Below are 22,228 nucleotides of genomic sequence, written 5' to 3' on the forward strand. Positions count from 1 at the left end.
TTCTTGCAGAGCATAACAATGTAAAAATTGTTTTACCAAGTCAGAACAGCAGTGCCTCTAGGCCTGTATCCTATCAGTGAATCTAGCCTGTACTGGTTGTTTTGGGAAGAATATATGAACAAAATAAACTATAGTAAATTTCTTGAATATCTTCATATCCTCCAGCAGTTTGAAGGCAAGAGTATTTTAACCTCGGGGCTAAGATCTTTGAGTTTATTTGAACCTTTTCTTTTTTTAAATCTTTTTTTTTTTTTTTTTATTCAGCAATACACCTTGCCTTTTACCTATGTCATGGGACAATCATGCAATTAGCCATACTCATTGTGAAAAAATATTTTATTAATAGATATTTAATTGATACTTTAATGCTTTCTATTCCTTATATGGTGAGAGGATAAATAATCATTCTCTATTTACCTTCCCAGTACAGGTAAAATTTCATAAACTTCTGTAATACACATTTCTTCTCATTCGTCTTTTAAACACAAATAGATATGCCTTAAATGCTACTCATATTTGTTCTGGTAAACATAACATTCAACCACATTCAGTGTCCATCTAACACAACACATTCCACAGCAGTGGGAAATGGGTATTTCCATTGATTTCAGTGGGAGGCAGGTAATACACATACTCCCATATAATAAGGGTTTTGGTATCCGTATAACCTACATTAGCTACATGGCATCGTGGAATGCTGGTGGTTTGCACGATCTGTCTACCAGTGTCAAATAACCTCTCTAACTTTTAACTTTTTTTTTTTTTTTTTTGGCAATTTTATTTCACACAGGTGTGAAATACTTGATGGTAACAACATTATTTCATCATTCTGACTCCTGTTTTTGTTCAGGTGACTTCTGCTGTCAGTTTATTCTAAAATGTTCTGTGATTTAAATGCAGCAACCACAGATGAAAAATAAATAAATGAAAATAATAATAATAAAATAATCTGGGGAAGTATACTCTTTACTTAAATCATATATTTCATCAGACGTCTTAGTAAAGGGTAGAAAAAAGTACTATGCAATACCTGAGTGCAATGCATTTTGGACAAAGCACCAAAGAGTGCAGATAAGTTGTCTTTGACTGCATGAATTGTGTATGAAGCTCTCTCAAATTCTTTTTATTTTGTTTTCCTTTTTTTTTTTTTTCCCCTGCACAAGTATATTGTAAACGTATGGTCATTTAAATTGTCTTGATTACAAAGCAATATTTTCCAAATGGAAACTTCCCCCTGAGAAGCAAGAGGCTTTTTATAAAATGTTTGAGATGAAAACCAGGTAGTATCTTAGGAAAGCAACCATCCATTTCCATTACTGACATTAGTTAAAGACCTGGTAACAGGTGTTATCAATATTAAAATATCTTGTGTTAAATTAATGTCTTCACTACTTAATTTGAGACTATAGGACAAAATTCTCCAAAAGAACCAATATCACTAATTCCAGGCCATCCTTTAGCTTACAAAACACCTTAAAATGAAACAGGTTTCTTCCCTCTTCCATCCATGTTTGAAGTCAGTTTCAGTAAATCCCTCATCTGGTGGCTAGAAATATTTTCAAATTTGCAACAGAAGTTTTTTCATAACTAGTATCATACCTTTACATTCAGAGAAATGTATCCCTTTAACAAATAATTTTTCTTTGCTTCGTTTTCTTTTAACTTGATTTATTAAACTTGCAGAAACTGAATATGAAGTATGTGAAACCTTCCTGAGACTTATTTAGAGTATTTAGATATCTTTTTTTTTCTAACTTCTTCTATTCTATTACTTCTATTTTTTCTTCCTGTATATTTTCTAACATTATTGGTGTCTCCAGCCATTCAAGGATCCTCTAAGTGTTAATGTAATTCAGAGATCAGATAAGATTCTGTAAAAAAACTACTGTCTTTCCTCTTTGCCTCTACTGTTCATCGTGTATGTTTGGGCATTGTTATTACAAAGTCTATTCAATAAAATTCAATGGGCAAAAGAATGATTGCAAATGACTCAACACCTGACAAGTCAATCTAAAAAATCAGGAATGAGCTCTGAAGAGTTACTTACAAGGATGTTTATCATTTTTCCAAACCAGTGAAAGAGAAGGTTCCAGTTTTCAACCAAGAACATTTTAGAAGAGCATACATTTTAAAATACCTGGGATCTTGTGGGTTGAATCCATCAGAAAGATTGTTCAAACTATCCAGTACTTCAGGGATAAAATAGTGCTAATAAAACTCTTCTCTCGTTTGCTGAAATAATGTAACTTTTATATAGTAACATTTTTACATCTTTAGTTATACACAAACATCTTACCACAAGAGTAAAGTAGGTATGTTAAACATGTCCTGGCCATGTTTCTACAGAGTTATTTAATATTACAGATAGGTAGAGACAAGAATGTCTCTTAATTTTTTAGCATATGTATCACTTTTTCATTTCTATGATCGACTGGTGCATACTTTGTTACTATATTCTGCTTTTCTGTTTTTAGACCCTGAGGCTTTTTTACCACCTTCTCTATGCTAATAATATCTACATGCTTTCTTCTTTTCTCATGATCTTCGTGAACTAATCTAGAAGTCCACTTACTTTACCATATTATATTATTTTTCAGCCCCTTATCTTTTCTGGTATCTATGTCACCTTACTGGTTTATGAAAATCAAACTAAAGATGTACTGGAACAGTGTATCTGCATAAGAAACTAAAGTGAATTAACCATGTGGTATCACAGATATCTCAGTTGCAATTGCTGTGGTTATTTTATTAATCCAGATTGAAGGATTTTGTAAAGAAGGTAAAGATTATTTGGAAAATGTATTAATATATGATCATACACAGCACCCAGAGTGTGAATATGTGGAAGTTCTTGGGTGAACAGAGAGGGCTAGGAAGCTCAGGATGAGCTATTGACATCATGGATACTATTGTCATAAAGAATATTTTGTAAGCTCACAACCTGCTATCCTGTCTGGAAAAACAGGTATAGGACTACATTCAAAGCTGTTGGTACAAGTCAAATTTAGACCAATGCCGTGTGTTCTCATGGCAGTGGGTATTGTTCTTCTCTATTAGCCTATGTACCCATAAAAACACATACATTTTTAAAAGCTGATACCTTTCTTTACATGAACTTTGATATAGCTGCACTCATCAAAAGGATGCTTTAGAATAAATAATAAAACTTTAGCATAGTATTTCCTACTGGGAGGTAAATAAAATATTAGGAAAAGCACAGGAATTTTATAGAAAGTAGCAGAGAGGAATAAGTTTATTATTCATTAAAACCATATATTTCAGTGTTAACATAGGTATAGTGTACCTTTATAGATAGTTAATGAATGTTGGATAAACATAATTAGAAACAACTAAAAATGAAATTCAGGATCTTAACCCCTCTTTTTATTTTGAAAACACAAGAGAACTTTGAAGTTATATAGTTACCAATGCATATCGGGCATATTTATTCATCTGAGGCAATCTGCATTTGCTTAGCCACAGATGGATATAAAGAAGATACTACTAATCTGAAACAATGATCCTTTTACTTATCATAGCTGCCAGGTGATGTACATGCCCCATTTAAATGGAATGATCTTCACAGTGTTATAAAATATTCATTATTATTATTATTATTTTTTTTCAGGAAACTTGCAATTCTAAACATTTCACAATATCTGCTATGGATTTAAAGGCTCCTTTTTCTTTTTTCTTTTTTTTTCTTTTTTCTTTACCATATACATTTTTTTTTTAACTGACTCCAGTTGTACATGCATATGTATTTATTCAAATATCAGTCTTATCCATTTATTCTGTTTTAATATCCTGCTTTAAAGCCACATTTTGATACAGTGTTTTGTGTGTGGATTAAATTAGAGTTAAAGTTATCTAAATTATAGATCTGTAAAATCATGCAGCAGTATTATTTGGATTTCGAAAGGAAAATAGTTACAACAATATCTCATGATGGTTTGGATTCATTAAGTGTGAGCGTTAATTTGAAAGAAAAAAGGATCATGGGTAAGGAAAAAAAGGAAGTTCAAGAATATTATTTTTATAAAACACCATGGAGTGCCTATATCATTTTACTGTTAATTTTCAGAATTAATTCTCTCTGAAAAAATGACTTTGGCTCTGCTGTTGGTAACAGTGAAGAAGCCAGCATATCCCAGCTGAGGCAGCTGACCTGCTGGGAAGCCCAGACAGATTTGGCTATAAGCCAGTTTAATTCCCTGGGCTCCATCTGGATTTGCATGGTTTCATGCCAGTGATGACTGAGCTCCCTTTTTGGTTTGGGAAGCATTTTTACAACTTCTGACAGTCATTTAGAACTAACTTCTATGGCCAGTAGCCAAGACTGTGGAATATCTGGTAAATCTGAACACAGCTGTACATCAGACCTGATACTCTGAGACTTGTTTGTGCACCATCCTCACAGAGTGAGGGCTTTGCAATTACCAGCCAAAAGCTAGGCATTCCCTTTCCTCAGAGGGTACACTTGGTACACCTGCTCTTAAAAAAATGCTTGCTGCACCAAGGTTCAGTAAGGTTTAACAGAAAGTGCTGTTTCTTATATCAGAGAACATACAGGGGAAGATGTGTTCCAGCTCCCACATTTTATACCCCGATTTCCTTATTTTGCATTGTAATCCAGTGCTGAAAAAAAAGTCAAAGAATATCTCAATTCCTTCTGTCTGAGAAAAAAAAAAAAAAAGTAACCTGCTTCTTGCAGAGGGTACTAATCCCCTTGCAGTAGGTGACAAGCAGTAAAGGCATCATAGGTTCCTTACCCTGGTGATCAGGAGGGGGCCTGGGCGCCAAACCCTTGACAAAGAGCTGTCATTGAAGTATTTTTAGGCCAAGATTCACATGTAAGTGAGTTTTACTCACTGTTTCCCCCACCAGCTGACATAATACATTTCATTGAATGGAGTGATTCAGTGAACATCTTTCTAAAATTTTGTACCTCTCCAGGTTCATTTTATATGTAACGAAATCAGCTTATGTACAGCTCTGTGCTGAGAAAAGGATCAGGCACATAAAAGTCAGTATTGTTGCACATGGCATTAAACAACTGAAATTCCTTTCCAGATCTGCCTGCAGAGCACTGTGTGCAACCTGTTCCTCTCCAAGGCTTGATAATGTATGTGCATGCCCAGTGTTCTCAGAGGCAGAAATTGTCTAAGTCCCAGTGGCTGACATTTTACATGTTATGGTAGAAAGTCAGCATAATGCTTCCAAATGGTTTCATTCTTTTTAGATCCTGTGGATTTAATGAGGATGTAGCTGATGTATTGATTTAGGGTTGTCCCAGGAGAGAGGCAAAATATTTACCATGAGTTCTGGGTATCCTCCGAGAATTCCAGTTTCGGTTTTAACAACAGATTTTGTGAAAAAGGCATGGCTCAAAAAGGAAGCAGACCAAGATCAGATAAAAAGTGGTTTGCTTAAAAAAAAAAAAAAAAAAAAAAAAAAAAAAAAGTCTTGGAAAGGAAAAGCAGCAGGTAGTGAAACAAATTGAATTCATTTGTGGTTCAGGCCCTCAGAAGGCTCAAAATGTGTAGGCATAAACCATATGAACAGCATCTCTGCTAGCTGCTTCTCTCTGAGCAAACTAGGCAGATCACATTAGGCATGAATTTATTCTGTATAAAGCACTATCAGTTATCAGATGGAGGTGCCTAAAAATCTGTCGCAATTAAAAAAAAAAAAAACAGGTGTCCTGGAAATCAAAGTGTCCAAACACACAGAGTACTTAGAAATAATACATCTGACAACAGATAATATAGAAAATATCAATGTCACCGCACACAGATTTGTTTCCCTATAATATGTATAGGCTGAACAAGCTTTTTTTTTACACAGTTACCCTCTCTGAATTACTATGAATTTATAATGATGCTTCTTAACATTTATATTTGTCTATACTAAATATACAATAATTTATTAATATGGTAATAAATGTTTAATACACCTTGTCTGTAACATTTTGTAAAACTATCTCCTTAACCCCACGATTTTTTTTTAAATTTTATTATTATTATTTTTTTTAATATAAGGACAAACATTAAACTAAACCAATGCTGTTTTAAAAATGGGTGTATTTATACACAGAATTTTCAAAATGTGGATTTTTTTGTACATAACCTCTGCTATTCAAGGTATCTGAGATGTACAGGACAGAATCACAGAACTTCATCTTTGCTTTAATATGTTGTGACTGACAGTTATAATTCAGATGGGGTACTTTTTTTTTTTTTTTTTTGTAATAAATGGCCCCATAGATGCTATACTCAAATTTTAATGCATTAATTAAAAAAAAAAAAAAAAAAAAAGAAAAAGAAAAATTGTGAAGTTGACTTAAAAAGCAAGGAACATTTTTGTATGTTTCCTTCTATACTCCCCATCCACCCCCAGTTTCTGAGCAATGGGAATTCATGTATTCCACTGCTGAAGGTCTTTTCCTCACAGCTCTCACTGTTAGGCACATTCATTTACTTTTCAGCTGATGCTGTTCTGATAAATGAGGGTATTACCATGACCATTGAATACTCACGACAACTTTTGTGCTTATTCAGTACCTGAACTTTAGATAGCAAGTTGGAAACTTAGGGCTGGACAGGATATGAGTGTTTCTGGCTTGCTACATAAACTGGAATTTTGCTTCCAGAGAGCCACCTGTTCCAAATGATGCAAAGCAATTTTCCTGAAGGCTCATATAATTTTCCTAAAATATCTGAATGTAGGTGATACTCAACCATAAAGAAATCTGTTCAGAAGAAACCAAGCTGTATGTGGTTAACAGGATCATTTGTCTGCTGCATCAATTTTAATGAGTTAGGTATTCCTTAAATGCATCAGAAAGCAAATCAGGTATGGCAATTGGTGACAATTTGTAAAATACTATGAAAACTTTTAAGATTCAGACTTCTAAATTATATTTTGAAGTTCTGGAACAAATGACAGCTGGTTGTTTTTCTGTCAGTTGTCTCTCAGTGGTTGGCTGTAGGGTTTGAAACATATTTTTTTCCTTATTCCAAATGGAAAGTAGCAATAGATTTCATTAAACTGGTCCTTCAAATAGAACAATGGCAGGTTTTAGTTATTAAAAAAAATTGTTAGATGTGAAGGTAGACATTTTCTATCTCTTTAAAAATTTGTTGAAATTGCAGTCCATGTTGTTTCAGAAACCATTATATAATTCAGCTGGAGTTAACTGGACTGTTGGATCTGTTTCACTTTATATAACATAATTGAAGATTTACTTGAGAAAGGAAGGATTTGTTATAAGATGGTTGGAGTCCTTAGCTAAGTTGTGAGATACTCAAGTTCACTCATTTCTCTCAAATTACTGTCATTTCTCAATCATTTAAATGTTGTATAGCAATTAAAACAGCTTTAATTAGGTATCTTATGATCATTCACCTCTACCTAATCCCCGTGTATTTTTTTTTTTTTTTTTTAGAACATGTTTGTAACATTTTCATGGATTCCAGTCAACTCAAATTTGCTGGGTGAATAAAGCTACATTTCTTCCATCCTGGGTCTATGACTACATGCTACTTAGTAAATTTTGATATGGCTAAGCAAATATATATATATATATATATATATATATTATTCTAACACTTAATTTCCAGTAGTATATTTATTACAATTTATGGGAATTTTAGGATTTTCTGTTTATTAGGAATTTCTATTTGTTAGGAAAATAAAACCTTTTATTTTTAATTCAGATCAGAATTGTGATTTGTTCCTTTATTATGTTTTTTTACATTGTTTTGACAGCCATGGTGAAAACTTTAGTAGTTATTTAGTAGTTACTTTTGGTAGTTATCCTCCAAGAAGTCTCTTCCATAGTCACCATGAAGACAGTTGACTAACACTATAAAATTTTTAAAAACTAAAAGATCAAAACCTTGATAGTTTTTTTTTTTTTTAAATAATAGTGTGTTACTCATTAAAGCTGATCCACAATTACAATTGATTTGTGTAAGTACTATCCAGAATATCTAGTTAAGTTGGACTATGATGCAACTGGGGAAGTATTACAAAAATTATTACCAAGGTGATTTTCCTCTAGAGACAATATTGGGGTTAATAGCATTTACCAAGTGTTAAAAAGATGTAACTTTGTAATGGGTCAGGCTGGGATGGAGCTAACTTTCCCCACAGTTTTCCCCACAGTGCCACAGACAGTGCTGTGCCCTGCACTAGTAGCTAGAACAGCACTGGTATCACACCATGTTTTGTCTCTTGTTGAGCAGTACTGGTACATCATCAAGACTCCCTCTAAACCCAGCACGAGGCAGTACACTGAGAGCGGGCAAGGTAGAAGAGGGTGGATGGGGGGAAGCTGCTTTTAGTTTTTCTTTGTTTCTCACTTCTCTAGTTTGTTAGTAATAGGTAGGCAATAAATTTTGTTAATCTCCCTATGCTGAGTCTGTTCTGCCCATGATGATAATTGTTGAGTGATCTCCCTGTCCTTATCTCAAACCCTGAGCCATTTGCATCGTATTTTCTACCCCTTTGCCTTTGAGGAGATTTATTATTTTTTTCCCAGAAGTTGTGGTGGGGCTCAGCTGCCCACCTGAGTAAAACCACCACAGTGGCTTTGATGCTCATTGATGGGAAGCAGAGAATAATTGTTTTCTCTCTTTCTGTGTTTCTGTGTTTCCGCATGGCGCTTGCTTGTTTTTTTTCCTCTTTCTTTCCTTTTAATTAAGTTACCTTATCAACATGTGAGCTTTTTTCTTTCTCTCTTTTCTCTTTTTTCTTTCTTCCCCTCATCTTCCTTTGAGAGGGGGGTGTGAGAGAGTGATTTTGGCGGAGTTCGGCTGTCCATCAGGGTGAAACCACCACATACATCTACATAGACCAACTGATAAATGAAATTTAAAAAGGAAGAAGTTAAGACATATTATATACATATTGGCTGTTTATTAGTGCTTAGTTATCACTATAATACAAATGCATTCTTGTCTCTGTAGACATGAGGCAGATTTTTGATTCACTTTCTAAGCCGATACTTGAATGAGTGAATTCTCTGTTGTTTTCCCTGTTGTCATTTGAAGATAGTAATATCACTCCTTTTCCTTCCCTTTGTCTTTCTGCTCTCCAGCAATGACAATGCAGTTTATAAGCCATCGGTTCCCTGATTATCATGATCCAACAATAGGTAAGTAAAGATTATTGTCTTCTTCATTCCTTTCAATCTCTCCACCTACTTGAGATTTCCATACCACAGAAAGCTGTTCCTAAGTAACACTTATATAGAATCAAGATTTATAAATTTTATGTTAGATTTATTTTTGTGATGACAATGAAATTGTGTTGTGGTCATACTATAATCATTTCTTCCTGAAATATTTTATACAAGATCTCTTCAACAATATCTTTGTGGCTATATAATTATTGTATGTGGCTATATAATTATTGCTGTCTGTATAATTGCAGAATACAAAACAAAAATAGAAAAAAAAAAACCAACAGTAAACAATCTTTCAACATACTATAACAAAATAAGGTATAAACTCCAGTCTGAAGTGTGGTTCTTTTTATTATTTTTTTATCTTTTTATTATTATTATATATTTTTGTACTGTTCTCCACTTTTAAACTCTTAGTTGACATTCTCTATAAAAATAGAGCACCTGTTGAATTTATTAAACTTGAGTTGTTGTATGGGATCCCTACTCTGCTAACTCCATTTGTTTTACTTGCATAACAACCAGAAATAATAATAAACATGTATTTGCAATACCCCAAAATCATCATTTTTAGATGCTAACCAGTACTTAATGGTTGAAGTACAAGGGGATAGTTGGAGCTGGAAACAAGATCTGGGATGAAGATCAACCATTCTGTGACTCTGTGATGTCAAGGGTGGTTGTCAAGACTAATTTTCATTCATGCTGTTAATCATCTTTTGGTCACTACTATAATTATTAGTATAAATAAATGTAGCAAAAAGTGTGTGTGCAATCAAGACAGAAATCAGCAGAACAGGATGTTTTTTTCACTTAAGGGTGGCTTCATTATTTAGCTTTATTGATATTAAAAAAGCCTTTGAATTTGAAGGGCTACCCATCTTATAAGTGGGAGGCATTAAAAACATTAATACTTATAAAGGTTGTTTTGAAAAAAAAACAAAAAAAAAAACAGCTTAGACCAAAACATCTTTTTCTGTTAGCTTTGAAATTTTCAGATGTTTCAAGCAGAGGTCTGACCTCTATAATGATACTGTGTGACTAAGTAGAGCAGCTAATGATAGGATTTATCTTAATTTCTCACTACCATAGTATTCCACATTCCCTGAATATTAACTCCTGATAAGTGGTGATATTTCAATTAAAAAAAAAAAAGTATAAACTCTTCACACCACTAGTATTTTTATAGGCATTTATATATATATATATATATATATATAACAAACAGGAGGAGCTGGAAGCCATCGTGCAGCAGGCAGGCTACGACTTGGTTGCCATCACGGAGACGTGGTGGGACCGCTCCCACGACTGGAGTGCTGCAATGCCTGGCTATCGGCTCTTCAGGAGGGACAGGCAGCACAGAGGGGGTGGTGGCGTGGCTCTCTACATTAGAGAATCTTTGATGTTGATGTTGTGGAACTCCAGGCTGGGAATGATAAGGTTGAATCCCTGTGGGTTAGGATCCGCGGGAAGGCCGGCAAGGCTAGCTTCCTGGTCGGGGTCTGTTATAGACCGCCGAACCAGGATGAGGAGACGGATGAGGAGTTTTATAGGCAACTGACAGAAGTTGCAAAATCGTCGGTGCTTGTCCTTGTGGGGGACTTCAACTTCCCGGACATATCCTGGAAACACAACACGGCACAGAGAAAGCAGTCTAGGAGGTTTCTGGAGAGCGTGGGAGATAGCTTCCTGACGCAGCTGGTCAGCGAACCTACCAGGGGTGGTGCCCCGCTAGACCTTCTCTTCACAAACAGAGAAGGACTGGTGGGAGATGTGGTGGTCGGAAACTGTCTTGGGCAGAGTGACCACGAAATGGTAGAGTTCTCTATTCTTGGCGAGGCCAGGAAGGGGACCAGTAAAACTGCTGTATTGGACTTCCGGAGGGCTGACTTTGAGCTGCTCAGGACGCTGGTTGGCCGAGTCCCTTGGGAGGCGGTTCTGAAGGGCAGAGGAGTCCAGGAAGGCTGGGCGCTCCTCAAGAAGGAAATCGTGATGGCACAGGAGCGGTCCGTCCCCACGTGCCCAAAGACGAGCCGGCATGGAAGAAGACCGGCCTGGCTCAACAGAGAGTTGCGGCTTGTGCTTAGCAGAAAAAAGAGGGTTTATAATCTTTGGAAAAAAGGGCGGGCCACTGAGGAGGACTACAAGGATGTAGCGAGGCTGTGCAGGGAGAAAATTAGAAAGGCCAAAGCTCGTCTGGAGCTCAACCTGGCTACTGCCGTTAAAGACAACAAAAAATCCTTTTACAAATATATCAACGCGAAACGGAGGACTAAGGAGAATCTCCATCCTTTACTGGATGCGAGGGGAAACCTAGTTACTAAGGATGAGGAAAAGGCTGAGGTGCTTAATGCCGCCTTTGCCTCAGTCTTTAGCGGCAATACCGGTTGTTCTCTGGATACCCAGTGCCTTGAGCTGGTGGAAGGGGATGGGGAGCAGGATGTGGCCTTCGCTATCCATGAGGAAATGGTTGGCGACCTGCTACGGAGCGTGGATGTGCGCAAGTCGATGGGGCCGGATGGGATGCACCCGAGGGTACTGAAAGAACTGGCGGAGGAGCTGGCCGAGCCGCTTACCATCATTTATCGGCAGTCCTGGCTATCGGGGGAGGACCCAGTTGACTGGCGGCTAGCCAATGTGACGTCCATCTATAAGAAGGGCCGCAGGGCAGACCCGGGGAACTATAGGCCTGTCAGTTTGATGTCAGTGCCAGGAAAGCTCATGGAGCAGATTATCTTGAGGGTCATCACGCGGCACTTGCAGGGCAAGCAGGCGATCAGGCCCAGTCAGCATGGGTTTATGAAAGGCAGGTCCTGCTTGACGAACCTGATCTCCTTCTATGACCAAGTGACTCGCTTGGTGGATGAGGGAAAGGCTGTGGATGTGGTTTACCTTGACCTCAGTAAGGCTTTTGACAAAGTTCCCCACAACATTCTCCTCAAGAAACTGGCTGCTCGTGGCTTGGACTGGCGTACGCTTCGCTGGGTTAGAAACTGGCTGGATAGCCGGGCCCAGAGAGTTGTGGTGAATGGAGTCAAATCTGGTTGGAGGCCGGTCACTAGTGGTGTCCCCCAGGGCTCGGTACTGGGGCCGGTCCTCTTTAATATCTTTATCGATGATCTGGATGAGGGCGTCCAGTGCACCCTCAGTAAGTTTGCAGATGACACCAAGCTAAGTGCGTGTGTCGATCTGCTCGAGGGTAGGAAGGCTCTGCAGGAGGATCTGGATAGGCTGGAGCGATGGGCTGAGGTCAACTGTATGAAGTTCAACAAGGCCAAGTGCCGGGTCCTGCACCTGGGGCGCAACAACCCCAAGCAGAGCTACAGCCTGGGAGATGAGTGGCTGGAAAGCTGCCTGGCCGAGAGGGACCTGGGAGTATTGGTTGATAGTCGGCTGAATATGAGCCAGCAGTGTGCCCAGGTGGCCAAGAAGGCCAACAGCATCCTGGCTTGCATAAGAAACAGTGTGGCCAGCTGGGCTAGGGAAGTAATTGTCCCCCGGTACTCGGCTCTGGTGAGGCCGCACCTCGAGTACTGTGTTCAGTTCTGGGCCCCTCGCTACAAGAAGGACATCAAGGTGCTTGAGCGAGTCCAGAGAAGGGCAATGAAGCTGGTGAGGGGTCTGGAGAACAAGTCTTACGAGGAGTGGCTGGGGGAGCTGGGATTGTTCACCCTGGAGAAGAGGAGGCTCAGGGGCGACCTTATTGCTCTCTACAGTTACCTTAAAGGAGGCTGTAAAGAGGTGGGGGTTGGTCTGTTCTCCTACGTGCCTGGTGACAGGACGAGGGGGAATGGGCGAAAGTTGCGAGTTAGGGGAGTTTTAGGTTGGATGTTAGGAAGTACTTCTTTACCGAAAGGGTTATTAAGCATTGGAATGGGCTGCCCAGGGAGGTGGTGGAGTCACCATCCCTGGAGGTCTTTAAAAGACGTTTAGATGTAGAGCTTAGCGATATGGTTTAGTGGAGTACTTAGTGTTAGGTCGGAGGTTGGACTCGATGATCTTGAGGTCTCTTCCAACCTAGAAATCTGTGATACTGTGATACTGTGATATATAGTTGTATCAACTCTAAAGAAGGCAAAACTAATAGGGAATAGCTACAAAATCAGTTGTTGCAATCAGGAAAAAAAAACACATCGGATTTAATTGGAAAGAGGAAAATTATTAGTTATGGACACCATTAAGTTATATGCATACACCCATTTTTATTACTATCTACCTGCCATCTATATTTATCTATATATTGCATCTTGTCATAATCTTATTTTTCTCTAGACACTACCACAGTATGAATAATAAATAATCATAAAAAGAAGGAAATCTCATGACGCATTGTAAGTACATTCTGCAGGAATGCCTAGAGGACCTAATCAGGATGAAGGTCTCCTTGAATAAAAGACAGCTCCTATTGAATAAAACCAACACTTCAAATAGAAGAAGCGAGAGGGAGATAGAAAACAGAGAAAGTAGTGAGAAGTATGACTCAAGTTTTATCTGTTCAGCATTTCTGTCTCAGAACATGCTAAGGACACCCTGAGAAAGGCTCGTTTTCTATTCATGCTCTAAAATGTGCTAAACAGCGGAGAATAATCTTGGGCTAAGTATATCTTTTCTGCTGGATACATTTATGGCATTGTGCTGGTTTTACCATGCTAGGCAGCTGAACACCACAACTGCCCTCTCACCCCCCTCCTTAGAAGAGGAGGGGAAGAAGTAAAGGAAAGAAACAACTCATGGGTTGAGATAAGGATAATTTAATTAAAGGAAAAAAAATAATTATTAAGGAAAGATTATTATTAATTAAACAATTTAACTAAAGGGGAAAAAAAGGAAGGGAAAAGGGAGGGGGAAAGGGAAAAACAAAACAAAACAAAATAAAACAAGTAAAGGCTATGTGTAGGTGCAGAGGAAAGAAATTACTCTCTACTTCCCACAAATGAGCGATGCTCGATCACTTCCTTGAAGCAGGGCCTCAACGCACGTAGTCAGTGTTCGGGAGGACAGATGTTTTCACAACGAGAGCCCACCCCTCCCCTCTTCTTCCTTTTTCCACCTTTTATGGCTGAGTGTGACATCATATGGTATGTAATATCCCTTCGGTTGGTTTAGGTCAGCTGCCCTGCTGATGTTCCTTTCTCACTTTTTTTGCCCACCCCCTAGGAGGGTTAGAGAGAGTCGTGATGCTGTGCCAGCACTGTTCAGCAGCAGACACAACACTGGTGTGATACCACTGCTGTTCTAGCTACAAGTGCAGAGCACAGCACTCTATGGGCTGCTGCAGGGAAAGTTAACATCCCAGCCAGACCCAGTAGAGGCATGATCCCTCAAAATTTGACATTAACAAATAAACAACCAAACAAAAACACAAATAGACAGAATCATTTGTTAACTTACCTGTAATAACAAATAAATGCATTTAAAAATCTCTGTACACCAAAAATGTTTGTATCGTTGAGAATTTTATTATAACTTTTGAGGTCCAGGTCTCAAGTCACAGAATTCATCTCCACTGTTTTTTGTACATGTGCTGATAGGCATAGTTGAACTGTTTTCCACCAGTCTACTAACATTTTATAATTCCAGAGAATTTTCTGGGATGTCAGAAAGAAAGGTGATCCAAAATAAGCATATCCAGGGCCAAGGCTGTGCTGATAACAGGAGTTGCCTGAGTGGAAGTGATTCCCTGAAGGTTTCAAGGAGATGCTTACCATAAACCAAAATCTCATGTACCTTCAGGGAAGGTAGCATGTTGAGGCAGAACAGTGGTCTCTCCAGTCAGAGTTCTGCTTCTCATAGCAACCAGAAGTCCAAGAAAGTAAAAACAGGCCAGGTATGAAATATACCTTCAGTCCAGCAGAACAGCAAAACAGAAAACTGAACATAGCTTTCAGCTCTGTCTGCAATTAAGGATGTCTCTGGAAATCAAAATATTGCCTTTCTTTTCTGTCATACATTTTAGGCCATTTTTATTCCTCAGAATTTTGTATCCTATTTAGGGAACTCCTGAGCTCTCCCGAACAACTTCTAAATGTACTGACCTTAGATTTTAGTGTGTTTCTTTGAAAATAACATATTTTGCCTACTTGTGGTTTTATTTGTCTTTGGGCATTTAAAGGAATAACAGTTTCTGTGAGTGCCACTGAGAGGGTGATAATCTATGGAAATAACAACAACAACAAAATAAAAATAAAATTAAAAGGATCTATAATGTGTTTAAATGGTAATCTAGATGAAAAGCAAAACCACACCAGGTTCAGTCCATTCTAAGAGCCACAAAAATAATCTCATATGATCAATTTGCAATTATTAGGAACGCATTAAAAACCTGAAATGGAGAAACTACAATAGTTTTTGCTTTGACTTAAATGTCTGCCATCTGATCTTCATGTTTTATGCCATAAAAGTTCATATTTTTCCATCATAAGAAATATGTTGAAGTTAAATTCTTTGGGTATAGAGAATAAATTTTATGTCTTGACCTGCTGCTTGGCTCCACTCAAGCACACCTGTGGGCAATCGACTTGTATCGGAAGGTTTTTGGAAGATTTTCTTTTTGTCCTTTTTATTTTATATCCCATCTGTAAATTGATAAGACAGTGAGCTTTAAGGAGACTCTAGAGATGAGAATGTATTTCTGCTTTGTTTAGTTCTACATGAGGCTATTGTGACAATTGCTTACTGTTACTGACTAGAGAGAGAATATGGACTCCTTTCATTTTAATATAGTGCTAAACATTCTTCTTTTTCCCACTTCTACTTCCATCCAAACACACACTGAGTAACTTGTCCTAAACATTCTGCAGTACTAATCAAATAGCTTTAAAAAAAACAGAAGCATAATTTTTCCCCTTTGTTGTGACAGTCCCTGGAAACACGGATTTTCCATATCATTTCTTTTCATTGTGGTTCAAGATTATGTTAGTAATGCATTAGAGTTCTCTTTTTCTACAGTGACTCATACCCCTTGTAGAAATACACAATTGGAATATAATGGTGCTTTGTGCTTACAACTTTTCTTCTGTTATCCACTGACATTTTTGAAATATTATTGGGGATCAACAGGAATTGATCACAGAATGTTGCTGCTACTGTAAAGTGATGCAGAATTTTTGATAAAATGATATTTTAGTTGCTGCATTATACATCATTATACGTATGTGTTCATAGATGTGTGTCAAATACATACATATATTTCAAATATGTTATTTTTGATCCTGAAAGAGCTACGCAAATAGAAGTAGAATCATTCCATGTTTTTCTTTCACCTGTGTTTATCATTTATAGATGTAGTTGTACTTTTGAAGAATTTACTGGATGGTGTGATGGACAGTCCAATCTTTTTTTAAAGACTAGTATGGTTTTAGTTGAGAGACAAAGCTACATTTTATTCTTTTTTTTTCTTTCTTTCTTTTTCTTTTTTTTTTTTTTTTCTTATATGAGCGGTTCATTTTTGTTCCAATACGAATTTATTCAGAGAAATCCCCTGGTCAATGTCTGTCAAAGACGTGGTGTCAGAAGAAATGATCATAATAAATAGTCCCTTCTAATATATAAAACTGTCTTTTGTTTTATAAGCTGGTAGTCTTAGTTTGGAAAAGCTGATGAGATGGTAAGAAACTATAAATGTAGACATATACAGGCATAAATAATTTTGCATACACATAAATATCCAAAATGGCGCATCAATATTTGTTTAAAATACAGAATGAACACTGATTAAAAAGTTAAATGATATCTGAAGTGCTAGTTTTAATGCCGTAACTTTGAGTTTATTTCCACTACAAGATAAAGCAGGAATAATAATTATATTTTAGTCTTGGCACAAACATTCCAGTTCTGAATTTTGAGACAGAAACATTGTTTTTGTAAGTAAAAGGAGACAAAAAGGAGGAAATTCTGTCAGTATTAGGCAACCGTATGTGGGCAAAATTTCAGACGTTAGCACTTCATGGAAATGAAATGATTTCAGTGCACATTTAATATTTAATTGTAGTCAACAATGAGAACAATTTCCAAATGGCAGTGGATGTGATCATTTTCTGGAACAAATGGATAAGAGCAATTTACACTCTGTACGGTCTTTGGCAATAACACAGAGAGTTAATGCAAGTAGAGTGACAGGAAAGGAAGCATGACATTGTGTGGCAAACTGGACAGCCTCCAAGATGCACATTAGCCATGTGACTAATCTTAAAATGAATACATAATGCAAAAGAGATGCGAAAGCAGCTTCCTGTTTTGGTGAGATATCACCACATGAGATTGTGTCAAATGAGCAGATGAGGGCATTAAGGCTGTGTCAATGTCACACTTTAATTGAAATGGGTGTGGGATGGGAGGCACTTTAGTATTAAGCACATGAATTTCCATGAGGTTTCCTGATGAAGTAATGCATTCAACAAAGCATTAAATAAAACACATTTAAACTCATCTTTAATAAGATGATGGAAATGTGTGGTAAATGTGTGGGTGAATTTGGGAAAAAAGATACGATGTGATTGAAAAGCATTATATATAATGCATAGCAAAAAATGTGTAATGAAGAACATATCTGTTTTCAAGGTATAGTAATGTAAAAGTACAAAGCGAGGGAAATACAACCTCATTAGTAGTGACAGAGTAAAAGAAGACAAAGATGGGGCACTGTCATTGTACTAGGAGAGGGGCATCTTGCTACAAAAGTACTATTCAAATTCACTTTTAGGGTACATACACAGTGCTAAAAACACATTTCTAAAACAAGTATTTGTTTATACTCCATCCCTAATTTTTTTCTCATTCTCATTTTTGAATGAAAGGAGAAATGTCTAGATTGGACAGAGCAAGCTGCAATTGGATTTGAGCTCTGAAATTATTATTTCTTTTGGAAAATTCATATGATTTATAGCTAAATAGTCATCATAGTCTTTCATCATTTTCCGTAGATTTATTAGCCATATCGGAGACTGGATAAACAACTCATTTAAAATGATCTGGAATTAGTACAATTTGTCTCCAAAGATGTCTCCAAGGGTATTCGGACTGAATGTGTAGACCCATCTAAATTACCTATATTTGCGTTCCATATTCATCATCATCATATAAAATGACAAATGGAGAATATATAAGAATACTGCTGCATGCATTTGAACCATATTCCTAAACTTGTGTTTTATTACTAGTTTTTAGTTTTCTTTCTGTTGGTATTATCTGCATAATATGTCACAGTAAGGTTTTAACACTCCATATAAAGCATTTTTAGTTACATGCATGAAGATGGGCAAACAGAAATTATACCTACTATGCTGGGACTGAGCTCCAGATTCAGGAACCTAAAGTGTCTACATGTGATCTATGTATCTTGGTTCTGGATATGTGGGATTAAGGATGATTTAGGTCTTTGCTTAATTCCCTTTTTACAGGATTCTGGAACCATTTGGCATGTCTTGTAATATCCTGCTTCGTTTCAAATTCCTGATCCAGAAGGCTGTGGGTTTCCTACAGATTTTGTGTCATTGTCATCTGTCCCCCTGAATGTAACACGGGACCTGTGGGGGACTATGAAACCTTCTAGTCCAGGAGTTAAGTGCCAGGCAAGATACCTCAAAGCACATCAAATAACAAGGGTCATCTACATGTGGACAACTGTATAGCTTCTATAGTACTATTAAGTGTAAGGGGACTTTAGGTACCTTGAATGTTGATGCATATTTTGAAGCTAAAAGTAGGTGCCTGAGTCTGAATCACAGTACCTTCCATGACAGCCTGTAAGAGCAGGGGTCTTCAGAGATCCTGATGATATCTCTGGGTTGATGGATAGCTGTCCTGCAGTGAAGGGAGGGAAATTCACAGTGGGATTTGTTAAGCAGAATCCTTGTTATAATGGGAAAGAAAGGAGAAGGTACATGCCAGGCAGCACAGGTGTTCCCACTGGAATACTGAAAAAGAGTCATGAATAGAAACGAAAGGAGTAGTTTTAAAGAAATGAAGAATGAAAGAAATGTTCATTTAGTTTAGATTTCAATAAAGCAATGAAATACCTTCTGCTTGCTGCTGTTATTATATCCTGCCATGAAGGGAAATAGAAATTCTTTGAAGCCACAGAGGATAGAGACTGGAAAATCATAGCAGATCTTTCTCACTGTGATGGAAATAATTTGATTCAAAAAAAAAATAAAAAATCGCCGCCCCTCCCCCCCCCCCCAAAGCCCACCCAATACTTCTATTTCTCTCAGAAAGTAATATTTGAAAAGATGCATGTTACCCCTTTAAAGAACAGATTAATAACAGTTTGATCACCTCTCAACGTTTCAGTCTCAGCTCTGTCCTCTATCTGGGATCCATTTTAAGCTCAAGTTTTGATTCTCTTCTTTGACCCTTCCTCTGTGGGGAACTGCAGTATTTTCTTCACTGATGAAACAGGCTAACCCCATCTAAATATGCTCTCTTGCTCAGATACATGATCTCTAGGTCTGCTGATAAATTTTCTTTCTTGGGACGTTGCTTTGATAAGCCAATTATTCAGTACTAAACAGTTTGCACATAAGAAACAACCAAAACAACCAGTTAAATTCTCTGTATATATTTGAGATGAATTGCATCTAAAAATCTTGGACACACACTTAATGTCTACTGCCTCTTTGTCACATCTGTATTTTCTTAGAAATACAACTCATCATGCAATTATCTGAGGTGTGTACACCAGGTGACAACTCACTGTCACTTAGCATTTTCAGAGACTTGTGAAATAGTACTTAATCTTGTAATTTTCTTTGGCTAATATCTCTGATATAAACACTAGCAGACAGGCAAATTCAGTCTGTCTTTCTAGGGAGTCAGTGGCCCAGAGAGCTGTTCCTGCTGCATGTGTCATTTCCCCCCTATCATTTCACCAAACACCTGCTTGGAGGTTGAAGGTTAATCAGAATACCTTCAACAGCATTTAGGTCTGCAGTGCAGTCTTGGAAGTGCAGTTATCTGTCTGCGTCCATCACTCATGCTCTGCCCTGCTCCCAGTCTTACTGGCTCTTTGGCATTCATCGGACAGCTTTGCAAGCTGATACAAGAGTAGTCCAGGACAAAACCAAGCTACACCAGTACCGGATAGTTGTTTGCCAGGTTAGTGAGTTGAATCATTTTAGTAAACAATTCAACAAGCTCCAGAAGTGGCACAAAGGATGGTGTAGAACCATGTGTGGGGAAATGGCAAAGCTAAGTGGGGATGAAAGAGGAGAAAATAAATCTTTTCCTTCTGGGATAAGAATGCTGCAACAATTGAGTCAGCCCTCTCATGCAGAGTTACTCGGACAGCAGCCTGTGAGCCTATATTCCTTCTCAAGTTGATCTCTGTTTGCAAGGACAATAGGGGTAATTACTTGTGCCAAAAGGGTGGGTGGATTCAAAAACCATTTATAAGGAAAACTATTGGAGGGAAAAAATCTGTCAAAGGCTATTAAAAACAAAGAATTGCTTCCAGTTTAAAAAGACTCTTCACATGCAAATAACTGTAAGCTAAGAGAGGATACCAAACAAAAATAAAAAAAATCACTGTGTGAGATTCCTTGGGCTATCTGTCAATCTCCAAAAGATGCAAATGGACTGTTGATCTTCTATGGTTCTACTGTTTGTATTCTCATTTAGAGTTTTTACCTGATGTTAATGACCTTAATTGATGGTCTGGCCCATGATCTGGCTTCCCTTTCTCCTGTCTCATAAAGCAAGCAAATGGATGAACAACTCTATTTATTTCCCAGACATCTCTGCCCGACATCTGCCTACCATGGCTGGAACGGGAGAGAGAAGTGTTTCTCCTGTGTGGTGCCATGCTGCTTGGTCACATGCAAAAAAATAACATCACTACCCCTTAACAGTTAATTGTTCATACTCATCATCTATCCTCCATTAACTCTCTTTGTGTTAGAATTAAGATATATTCCTGCCTTGACCATCTGTTCTCCTCCACTGAGAAAAGTGTCAATGGAGGATCAAAGCACAGTTTATAACCCTTCTATTCCTCCTAGACATCTGCTAGTGTAATTGTGTACCTGCTAAACACAGAAGAAAAGTAATCAAAAACTGTATATAGATGGGCCCTTGTAATTGCTATTTGTGAGCACTGGTTAGCTAGATTTAAATTTAGGAAGGGGGAGGGAGGAAGCCTTTTCTTATAACTGTGACAATATCAAAACATTTCTGAGGTATAATGTATAATAATAAGTAGTAATAATAATGACATGATTTGATTAGAATTCTTTGATAATATCTACCTTATCTAGAGTCTAGAAAGGGTCAGCCAAGGACAGAAATGATTATAAAATATTTTTGTCTGTTCTACACAAAATTTGCTTTTTTGTTTGTTTGTTTTGCATAGCTTCATATAGGCTAAAGACCTGTATCTCAGCAGCTGGTGTGTTTGATTTGACTCAGTTCAACAAACCTTACATTACCCTGCTTTGATTCACTGAGTTTGTCATTGATTCATTTAAGAAACTGAGGTGGCAAAAGGAGTTGAAGAGTCCTTTCTTCTTATCATAGAAGAGCATTTTCTCAGAGGTGAGGTCTTTGGGCCTTAAGGCTTACAGTGATACTCCAAACACTGGCCTATCATAGAAAATTGGGACAACAGTTCCTCTTTGGGTTCTAAGCAAATGTGGGGCTCTCAGTAGAGTTTCATATTCACACTTTCATTGGATTAAGCCACTCACGTAATCAGGAGAATTCAGCTCCTAGCCTGTAGATCCAGCCTGGCCTTAAGTGTGAGTAAAGTGTCCATCTGGTTGGTGACATGAAGGTGGGTGAGTTTGTATCCAGAGCTATAATCCACAGTGAAGTCACAGGCAGGTTTTGGTTTCTAATTTACAACATAAATGTACAGGAGTACGTGAGAACATGATTCATCTCACCCTAACATCTACATTTCAGGTTAGTCAGATGAATAGTATTCTCAAATGTCAAATACTATAATGAGAGACTAGGTTCTTAGGGCTAAAGCAGGGCAGAATGCCTCCCATCCTAGTCAACATTAGGTGGCAATTGAGGAGAAGATTCAACAGTCCTGGAAGT

The 22,228-nt window shown here is 37.6% G+C and overlaps 1 protein-coding gene across 1 annotated transcript in view; it reads left to right on the top strand.

Moving 5' to 3' along the window:
- RIT2 (Ras like without CAAX 2) overlaps positions 1–22,228 on the top strand; it is a 194,386-nt gene that overhangs the window by 51,062 nt on the left and 121,096 nt on the right. The window contains exon 2 of the mRNA XM_080574737.1: positions 9,104–9,160. Coding sequence (XP_080430863.1) covers positions 9,104–9,160 — 57 coding nt within the window. The remainder of the gene's footprint in view (positions 1–9,103; positions 9,161–22,228) is intronic.

The sequence above is a fragment of the Anser brachyrhynchus genome (genome assembly GCF_964034855.1).
Source record: "Anser brachyrhynchus genome assembly, chromosome: Z".
NCBI classification, from domain to species: domain Eukaryota; kingdom Metazoa; phylum Chordata; class Aves; order Anseriformes; family Anatidae; genus Anser; species Anser brachyrhynchus.